Here is a 10,749-nt window from a genome sequence, read left to right on the forward strand (position 1 = left end):
TCCCCCCGCCCTGCCCCGCCCCTTGCCACTTGCCCAAGGGCAAACGTCCCCGAGCTGCTCCTAGAAAGGAGGCGCTGCGGTTCCAGGAGCCCGAGAAAGAGATGCTCTCGCGAAGCATCATCAAAAGATGCCCTTTGCCCGGAGAGTCTGTACGCGCTTGGCGTGTGGAGCTCCCCGAAGCCGAAGCTCCTGGCCTGGAACAGGGCTTTTCTCGCACAACCTCTCTCGAGAGAACAGACGACCCGGCTCCAGGGGGCTGTGGCTGTCAATAACTGTGGGGGTCGTTAGAATTCCTCTGTGGCTTCGAGAGGCCAGAAGACCATCCGCTGCTGGGCTTCTTAAACTGTCTCCTGAAACCAAAAACCCGCAGAAAGCCCTTTGGCGGGAGGAACATTCCTGGCACGGAGAGACAGTGAAGGCATCTTCCTCTTCTTTTTGAGGCCAAGTCAAGGGTCTGCTTTCTCCCCTGGGGCCCCTCTTGTGAGCTTCACCTTGACACCTATTCTAAGACTTCTGCTGGTCTAGGACAAATCAGCCAAACAGCAGAAGTCAGAGGTCTAGCTCCTGGCTAAAGATGGAAATTATGAGTCTGCTCACCGCACTCCAGCAAGCCAGCTAAAAGACCCGACAGACAGACATACCCCCATTGTGCAGTTCATCAAAGGCCAAAGACTGGAAAACACCATGTCGCCAAGATTTCGGGTCAGAGCCAGCTTCTTGAGTCACTGGGACAATGGCCTTCTGCCTTCAGGTTCAGACATGGAAAAAGAAGAAATTCAACACCAAGTGAGCAATAGTCTCTTAACTGTTCTTTTCTCCTCAAATAACGGAACTAGAAAGAACATGAAAATTTCAACCTCACACACTTCATTTTACAAATAATGAAACTGTGGTTCAGACACAGAAAGAGTCTAAACTCTTTCTAAACTCTGCTTCTCCCGGCCGAGGGGCAAAAGTAGCCTAAACCAGAATATAACTTTAGGTTCTGCCCTCGGTCAGCTGGCACTCCTGCTGAGTGTGTGGTTGAGTGCAGAATAACAACTTGCAAGCAGGGGGACCTCAGCGCCCTCGCTGAGCAACCTTTCCCACACAGGGACTCTGTGCATCCATCACTTTGGTTTCCTGTGTAATCTTTCCTTCTACATGCTAAGAACAGCAAAGACTTCATTCTGCACACCCAGGCGATGGGACCCTTGATCTCTTAACTCCTCTTTATCCCCAACTCAGACCAGAGAAACCTCATCCTGTCCATCCACCGATTCTGGGAAGTACGTTGGAGCCACTCTAGTCACCAAGCCCTTAGCATCCCTTAGCCTAACTTCCTGCCTATTGTCAGTCTCGCCCTCTAGACCGAGGTCTCGGAGCACAGAGAGCTGTCTCTTGCCTCTCTGTACCTAGGGCGGAACACTGGGCCTGACAGGCAGTTGGCACACTATGTAATTGTGATCACTTGTCGTTTGATGAAAATGCGTGAATTCTCTTCCCTATTAGCATTTCCCTAGAACCTTCTGGGTGTTGGGGTTTCTCGCAGAGAAGAGGTGCTCTGAACTTGACCCGGAGTAGCTAGCACTAGGAGAAGCTTAGAGCCTGTAGGTGAAAGACAGATAGACATAAAAGGGAAGGGAAGATGCAGGAGAGAAGGGAAGCGAGAAAGCAGTGTCCTATCCCTCTCTATCGCGCGTCGTAGCCCGGGTGGGGCGCAACTGCGTGGACTGCACCCGGCGCTGTGCCCCCTCCCAGCGGACAGCCAGTACTCTCCACCCCTCCCGGCTGCGGCTGGGGCTGCCTAGCGGGTGGTGAATGAGAGGGTGGGGGTGCCCGAATGGAGGTGGAGGAGGGGGCGGGAGCCAGGCACTAAGCCTTCCTGCCCCTTCTTCAGCAAAAGACGCGGCGGTGGCGGCGCCGGAGTCCCTCGGCCTCGGTCATGTGATAGTCTCGAAGCGCGAGCTGCAGGGGTCTCGGCGTCTCGGGGACCATTACAAAACGCTGCCAGGAGATCGCGTCGCAGCTACAGCCGCCGCCTCTCGTCCCCGAGATTCGCCTGGGAAGCGGCTGCAGCTGCAGTGCTGACGGGTGAGGTGACCCGGGCCAGCCAAGCAATCGCCCTGTTTTCGCATCCTGCGCCTCCGCCCCTCTGCAGAACCGTCAGGCGCAGCTGCTCCAGAAACCACCAAACTTTTCAGCGAGCGACCGCCTAGGACTCGGTGCCTGTTCTGTCACCGGCTCCGCTGCGAATCTCCGGAGAAAAGGCGGCACGGGCTGACAGGAGAGGAGCTTCTCTCCCCCTCTCTGCCTCTCCTCTCCTGGAAAAAGAAAATGTCAGCGCGGCCCGGCTAAAGGTCGGGCTAGGGAACTGCGACCAAGGCGCTGAAATCCCGCCGCCACTGGCCTCCAGGACAGCGAGCGTGACCTCGGGTTTAAGAAGCAGTATAGTCTCCACTGCCCTGTCATTCCTCCCAGTCAGCTTGGCCTGGGCTTCCCATGGACTGAGAAAAGGCAAAGAGGCCAGAAAGAGTACTGCCCCTCGTCACTCGCTCCTCTGCAGCCCGTTCCAGCACTCAATCTCTGGGCACCCGGGGGAAGACGCAGAGAAGGCGACAGTAAAGCTGGCGCGCCCTGCCAGCTACTGTGCGCGCCTGTCGGCGACCGTCGGAGCCACAAGTTGTGAGCATCAAAGAGCTGAGTTGGCCGGAAAGGCCAAGTGCGGGGACCCCGGGCAGCTTCCAGAAGGCGGGGATTGAAGACAGAGAGGGTCTGGGGGGCGAGAGGGCGGAGTAACAGGGCTGGACGGGAGGAGTTGGGAGTTAGTGAGGACATTCAGGCCCCCGGGAGAGGGGTGCGGAGTGACACTGCGGCCCAGTGTGGGCGAGAGGGCGGTGGAGGAGCCTGGGGCGATGCCGCGGCCGGGGAAGAGCTCGTACAGCGACCAAAAGCCGCCCTACTCGTACATCTCGCTGACAGCCATGGCCATCCAACACTCGGCAGAGAAGATGCTGCCTCTGAGCGACATCTACAAGTTCATCATGGAGCGCTTCCCCTACTACCGCGAGCATACGCAGCGCTGGCAGAACAGCCTGCGCCACAACCTCTCCTTCAACGACTGCTTCATCAAGATCCCGCGGCGGCCCGACCAACCCGGTAAAGGTAGCTTCTGGGCGCTGCACCCGGACTGCGGCGACATGTTCGAGAATGGCAGCTTCCTGCGGCGCCGCAAGCGCTTCAAGGTGCTGCGCGCGGACCACGCTCACCTGCACGCGGGCAGCACTAAGGGCGCGCCCGGCGCGGGACCTGGCGGGCACCTGCATCCCCACCACCCGCACCATGCGCACCACCACCACCACCATCACCACTCTGGCGCGCACCATCATCACCACCCTCCCCAACCGCCGCCGCCCCCGCCCCCGCCGCACATGGTGCACTATTTCCACCAGCAGCCGCCACCCGCTCCGCAGCCGCCGCCGCACCTCCCGTCGCAGGCGCCGCCGCAGCCGCCGCAGCAGTCACAGCCCCCGCAACCGTCCCACCCCGGCAAGATGCAGGAGGCGGCGGCCGTGGCGGCGGCGGCGGCTGCGGCGGCGGCAGCGGCTGTGGGCAGCGTGGGGCGCCTGTCTCAGTTCCCACCCTACGGGCTGGGCTCGGCCGCTGCGGCTGCAGCTGCGGCCGCAGCGTCCACATCGGGCTTTAAACACCCGTTCGCCATCGAGAACATCATCGGCCGGGACTACAAGGGCGTGCTGCAGGCTGGCGGGCTGCCCTTGGCGTCTGTCATGCACCACCTGGGCTACCCCGTACCAGGCCAGCTTGGTAACGTCGTCAGCTCGGTGTGGCCTCATGTTGGCGTCATGGATTCTGTGGCCGCGGCCGCCGCCGCCGCTGCCGCAGCCGGGGTCCCTGTAGGCCCGGAGTACGGGGCATTCGGGGTGCCAGTCAAGGCTCTGTGCCACTCAGCCAGCCAGAGCCTGCCAGCTGTGCCAGTGCCCATCAAGCCTACGCCTGCGCTACCCCCCGTGACCGCGCTGCCGCCGGCGCTCCCTGTCCCCGCGGCTTCCCAACAGCCGCCTGCGCCACCGTCCGTGTGCGCTGCGGCGGTGGCCTCACCCGCAGCATCTCTGCTGGAGCCCACCACCGCGAGTGCGGCCGAGAGCAAGGGCGGATCTCTGCACTCAGTGCTGGTGCACTCCTAGGGGACCCTGCAGGCAGGGGAGGGAGGGCGGGAGACCACAAACGCGTGAAGGGACGCGGGACGCCTGACTGCAACAACCGCCCCAGAGGGAGAGGGCGCCCTAGCGAAGTTGGCAGAACTAGTGAGTCCACAGGTACTTAAACTGACGAACAAATCCAAAAAGTGGATTCTCCAGTGTTCTGAATAGACAAAACCCTCCTTGTGTCTGTGTTTATACCATGTTGTACAATCAGATTAATGAAAGTCAATTTTCAGGTAAGAGTTTCTATTGTAATTATTGTAATCGATAAGTTATGGGGGGGGAGGGCAAGGGAGGTTAAGGAAGCCTCATTTGCAGGCAGATGGGTGGATTCCGACCCTTATACCTGGGAACAGAAGCTAAACCTCCCTGGGAGAAATACTGCAGGGAAGGACGCCGAAACGGATCTAGGTCACCAAGTTTCTCTCCTCTGGTCTCATTCTCATCCCTTCGCAGACATCTGTACTGAATATTCAGGACAAAACCTCCATCCATTATAGGGAATCTCGCTCCAGTTGAGAAGGGAAAGCGTTTGATACCGTTATTTTCCTGGTTAGCTAAACGGGCCGAGGACACTGTCGCGAATAAAGTCGCTGGGGGGGGGGGTAGTGGGAGCCCCCAGGAAAGATCTTTGGGAAGCAGTTTCTTGGCTCTGAGCGTGGGTGGGGGGGTCGAGAAAGATTGTAGGAACCGCTAAAGCAATTAGTTTGCACAAAAGAGAATGAAAGCGGCTTAAAGAGCAAAGCCTCAGATCCCAAAAGTGAAGTTCGGGAAATACAACCAAAGAGAGACAATAAAGGCGACTTTCCACCTGCAACTCGTTTGTGCACCAATCGAATGAGAGACCAGTTAAGACGTCCAAGCATACAGTGAATGCCCACGGTCCGTTTCATGTGGAATTTTTAAAAAACAATCACTTATATCACAGAATTTTGTTTCCCTAACTTATGATTGAATGCAAGAAAAACCTGTCACCTCACCCGACAGTATTGCTCTTAACGCTGGCGGGAGCGTTTCGTGGTCGTTCCCTTCTAGCCTCCTTCGACAGAAGCGAGGAGATGACCCTGTCACCTTTGCACGCTGCGATCGTTTTCTGTGTGCGATGTGGGCGCGTCAATCTTTTAGGTGAATTCTTCCGCCTCCGTTTGTGAATGGAAATGAAACTTGCCTTTGTCGCTGTTGCCCTTCCCCTGTTTTGAGCCCCAGGAATAGCACTTTACTGCCAACAAACTCTTAGGAGCGAAGTGGGGCGGAGTGGGGAAGAAACAGCTGTGCCCTTTTGGGTTTAAGTCAGTCACCTCTGGCTTGCGTCCGCGCCGCGTTCGGGTTGTGGCTTGGTTTCTGTCTGCTGGTGTTGTTCGCGGTGTTCTCCATTAAAACTTCTCTCTGGTCCGATCCGTGCCCGTGTGAAAGTGTTTCGCTTCTTAAGAGACCAGGCCAAGTTTGAGGGCCCATTGCTGGGTCAGGGGACTTTGCAAATCCCCCCCTCCCCCGGCCCTTTATTTCATAACTTCAGAACTTCAAAGGAAGAAGTCCACAGGCTAGCCATCCCTGGTGACAGTTTCCTGCACTTCTCCTTTTATCTGTTGACTCAATGATGTCCTCTACCTATTTTCATTTGCTAAGTGGGCTTAATTAAGTCCACATCGATGCTAGAGACTGTTAGCAAAAACCCACAACAGTGAATTTTTCTATCACCACCACCCGCCACCCCTTTCCCTTTTCTGAGGTCCTCAAGGCCGGAGTCCAGGGATTGTTGCCAGCCCGGCGGCTTTGGGGCTGGATTCGGGCTGAACTCAGGCTGCACTGGAAAGCGAGGTTGGCGCGGGGAACTGCCAAACCACCGCCAAGGACATGAACGAGGTGCGCGGGATCTGTCACCAGGTCCTGGATCACCTGTTGCGCGCGGGCGCTGTCGGCGTGGGGGTGGCTGCAGCTTGGGGCGGGGAGACACAGAGTGCTGGGTGAATGAGAGCCAGCGGCGTGCAGCCGGAGCTGGTGCAGGGAATTCGACTGCTGCAGCCGCCACCGAGCTAAAAAAGGAATGGAAATGGGGCCGCTGGCTGGGGAGGGGGACACCGCTGGGGCCCAGGAAGCAGCTTCTCGGCGGCCCCGTCTGCCCTCCAGCATAGCTCCACTAGGAACCAGCGTCCCTCTGCACAGCCCAGCCTAATGAGAATCTTCTCCGACCTTTCATCAACAGAAAATAAAAGGCAACAAGGTGACCTGCGCAGTCACTTCGCTGGGGTGATTTAGGTGACAGCTTTAAAGTAGGTGTTTGCACGCAGCCCTTATGCACAAGTCTCTTTACAGCCTATTAGTAAGTTTTGGCCTCTCCTAGGAGACACGGCTCAGGTCACTGCCTTCATGAGGGTTCAAACAACTGGAGTGTCATTTCTCCCAACTCGAGACTTTGCCAGGTTCCCTGCGAGGTTTCCTCTCTCCTAGTCTAAGGCCCTTGAGACGAAAGTGGGGGGAGGACACTGACAGGAGGTCATAGATTTGGGAAAAAATTCTCTGTCCACCTTCCAGTAAGTTGGCGCCTAAAGTCCCTGACTGGGACCCGAGTTTGGGGGCCAGCAGACGCTGATCCTGAGGAAGGGACCACTGGATTCCAGGAATTTCTTCAAAAGAGAATCCCCTCTTCTTTCCCACCTGCCTGAATTGTAAAGTGTGCTTTTTACATGATGCCCAAAGTCCCAGTACCAGGAAAGGGGTGTGGGCCTAAGTGTCTTTTGTGGCTGGAGGGCTGGTGCAACCCCCTTGCCAGAAGAGAGGAACCTGGGGGCCACCACCAGGGAAAAGGATGAGTGATGGCCAAACATCCTTTCCCAGGACTCTTCAGCCACCCGGCCTTTGCTGGGAACCCTTTCTGCCCCGGTGGGGCAAGCAACATTGTTTTGTTTTGCTTTTAGAGTAAGGAGAAAAAGAAAGGAGCCAGGAGGGTAAAGCTTAGAGATATTCTGCTCAGTTTTCAGTCAGAAGGGGACCCTAGTACCCAAGGGAAGCTGTGAAGGGCATGGAGACTGGGAAGCTGTGAGATTCATGAAATAAACAAAGGAGGAGGGGCCTTTCTCCTTTCTGCCAAAACTCTGATCCCATGGGAGGCCCCCAATTAAAGTCCTACATGGCCCTGAAGACCTCTCTTCCCTAAGAAGGGATCTTTCTTTGAACCATAACTGTATTGTGAGGGGCTACATCCGGGAAAGCAGCCACTGCCCTTCATTACCAAGGCCAGAACCTGGCAGAAACAGACATGACAGACCTCTGGGACCCCAGGACTGGGAGAATCCCAGGCCCTGCTTCCCTGCTTCTCACCAGGAGCAGATTTTTATGCCCAGGTGCCTAGACACATAACACTCAAGGACATTGAGCTAGACTCAGTGCTTATTTTAAACATGTTATTAAGAGTCAAACCACAAATAAAATGTCCTGGCAGTAATTGAAGCTTATGGAAACCCACTGATGCTGGTATAAGAATAATAAGTTAAAGGCAATACTTTAGGTAACCTTCTCAACTGGGTATAGGGTTCCATCTGTCCTCACAGGTATTTGCCCTCTAGTTACATGTTGGGACAAAAGAATGGTTTGGGACATACTTGTGATGGAAGTAGAAGCACTTACAGATTTATGTTCATCTCAGGTGACAAGCAGAGCAAAAATCACCCTTGGTAGTCAAAGCACTGGTGGAGAAATATGCAGTCATATTCCTGGTTGCCAAGACGATAGAAAAAGCCATGGGTACTTAGCCCATGTCCCACATAGCTGAACGAGAAGAACCCCTGAGAGAGATGGAAGAACCAATGAGAATGGAGGGAGGTTGTAGGGAGATGTCCTTAAAGGTAGGAAGAAAACAACTTGGGATAATCCATTTAATTTTATTCCCCTGGAAAACTAAGAGAGCTACAGGCTGAGAGGGCAAATCTACCTTAGCTAGGGTGGCAAGGAGAACACGCCCTCCTGCAAGGGCCAGACTTGGCACAGTTGGCATCTGGCACTTAGGAAGCCTGTCAGCAAGGCTGGCTTGTGGTCAATTATCTCCTTAAGTAGACTGGCATTAGTCCAGCCAGGGAGGGGACTAGTTGCATTCATAGGAATCAGAGCCAGATAGCTGGAAGTGGCACTGATGAGTTCCAAGCGTCTTTACACTGGGGGAGGAAGGGTTGCAGGGCTGATCAACACATCTCCTCCTGGGACTCAAAGGTGATATTTGCCAGCTTGGCACCAGTGCAGGAACTCCAGAAGAGTATAGAAATAGAATGCCTTAGGAGAAGAAGTGTGGCTCATCAGAGCCACTGATTCTCCCTTAAATTCCATTCACCTGGCAAAATTGCCATTTCTGATATGCCCCAAATCATGCAGAGATCCTTGTACATTGCTGAGTGCTCTAGATTCTGCAGAATAATTCTCATTGCTCACTGTGCCTATGGCATGGGAAGAAGGCATAGTTTGGGAGCATGCTCAGGCTTGGATGGGCAGATTATGTATCCGTCATTCTGCATGAGGGTGCAAGGGCAGTGTGAAGTAGGCCTTGTAAGAGGGAGAGTCAAGAAATTGTTTCAACTTCTTTTATTAAGAGTTTAAGAGCAGAGTGGAGATTCAAGTGTGGGTGGGTAGTCCGTGGATTCTGGAAAGCAAAACAGTTTCTTCAAGCCCAACATTCCCATGTTGCTCATTCAAAGTATTTCATTGTCTTTCCAAGTTCAAGTGCTACCTCATACCCAATGGGGGACATTGAAGAGATCCCCTTGGGTTTTGAATTCAGTCTTAAACCATTGTTTAAATGGTATGAGTTTGGCAAAACTCCAGATATGTTCTGTCCCAAGCACTCTTCCTCTTAAATGATCCCCTATGTATTTTAAGGAAAATTCAAGCCACATGTTGCCCTGTCCTCCTTGCATCCAAATGTAATTTTATTGAATTTTAGCATGGTCCATGAAATCCGAGCTCTAAGTTTTAATCCATGATATATTTGTATAATCTTCACAGTCACATGATACGCATATATATTATAAAGCAGAAAATAAGGCGTTTGGGAACTAGTTCTAGTATTATAGCAACATTTCTCTAGACTAAAAAAGTATACTGAAAATGCCATATTTAAAAGGGTTTTATAAAATTATCCCCAAATTCAGAAAACCTAACTTAGTGACTCATGAAAACATTTCAAGAATGTTGCTTAGAAAGTATTTGGGTTGTGTTTAATTTGATCCAAATAATTCTTTCCTGACACAAGGAATAGGGTCTTTTGTACACACTGGACATTCAAGCTTTGCTTGTAAGTCACAGACCGCATTATTGTGGTGTCATTTAAACATGCGTTACAATGTGGTTTCCCATATGAGCCACTGCCAGTGTTGTCAGCAGCTTCACAGACAGCATATTTTTACTGTTACTGCAGAAGAATGCTTAGAAAGAAGGAAGTGAGAAAGCTATGGTTCAAGTCCAGCTGAGCTAGATTCATTCCAGAAAGGATTCACAAGCATGAAACACAGAAGAGAAGAGAAAGGGAGGAAGGAAGAGGGTCTGGGAGAGGCAGAAGTGTGTACTTAATACTGCCAAAGAAAAACATTTTCATTATAATTTTCTAACCTAATGTCATTGTTTTGGTTTCCTCTCAAGAAACTGTAAATCAATTCTTTCAATGTCTCTGACTTTTTCTATAAGGTTACTTACCTGAAATAGTCATGCATTAGCAACAACATTCCTCATCTTTTAATTAAAAAAATTTTTTTTGGCAGTACTGAGTTTGAACTCAGAGACTTACACTTACTAGGCAAGTGCTCTACCACTGTCCTTCCTGTCTTTTATAAATGTTTTTAACTAAACAAGAGAGTGCCTCATACAACTGTTAGTGTCACCTATTACCTAAAATGATGACATTTAGTTCATCTAAGTGTTTATTTCAGATGAGGATTTTGTGACATTAAACCTGTTGAAATTTATTTTATATGATTAAACTAAATCCCCATAGGAAAATGCTTAAATAAATTATGCTATTTGTATACTATGTACTGTCATGCAGCCATTGTAAGTAACGTCTTAGGCAATTTTATTCACAATAGCAAAGTTTTATGAACTCCTGGTAATGTGCCTGTACCTTGAAAAGGTATGTGACTAGAAAGAATTACAGCAAATATTAACAGTTAGTAGTTTTGGGCCATGAAGTGATGTCATCTTACTTTCCTCATGGCCTAAATTGGCTTCCACTGCCACACCTGTCAGTACTAGGGCTTGAGCTCAAGGCCTCAAGCTTGCCAGGCAGATGGTTTACACTGAGCCACACTCCATCCCTTTTTGCTTTAGTTATTTTTTGGATAGGATCTTGCATTTATGTTAGGGCCAACATGGACCAAGATCCTCCTATTTATGGTTCCAGCATTGCTGGGATGACAGCTGCGTGCCAGCACACTCAAGATTTTTACTGGTTGAGATGGGTCCTTGCTAACTTTTTGCCTGGGCTGGTTCTAGCCATGATCCTCCCGGTCTCCCAATCTCCACAGGAGTGAGCCACCATGCCTGGCCTCATGTTTTACTTTAAAAACCA

At 52.1% G+C, this 10,749-nt stretch overlaps 1 protein-coding gene across 1 annotated transcript; it reads left to right on the plus strand.

Moving 5' to 3' along the window:
* The first annotated feature begins 2,894 nt into the window (after nt 1–2,894).
* Foxb2 (forkhead box B2) lies at nt 2,895–4,184 on the plus strand. The gene has a single exon (XM_020152013.2). The coding sequence runs from the start codon at nt 2,895–2,897 to the stop codon at nt 4,182–4,184; it is 1,290 nt and encodes a 429-aa protein (XP_020007602.1).
* Nucleotides 4,185–10,749: the final 6,565 nt, after the last annotated feature.

Source organism: Castor canadensis, chromosome 13 (assembly GCF_047511655.1).
Source record: "Castor canadensis chromosome 13, mCasCan1.hap1v2, whole genome shotgun sequence".
Lineage (NCBI taxonomy): Eukaryota > Metazoa > Chordata > Mammalia > Rodentia > Castoridae > Castor > Castor canadensis.

What these genes read in the sequence shown, in the direction of transcription:
- Foxb2 (XM_020152013.2), top strand. Translation starts at nt 2,895, where the DNA reads ATGCCGCGGCCGGGGAAGAGCTCGTACAGCGACCAAAAGCCGCCCTAC.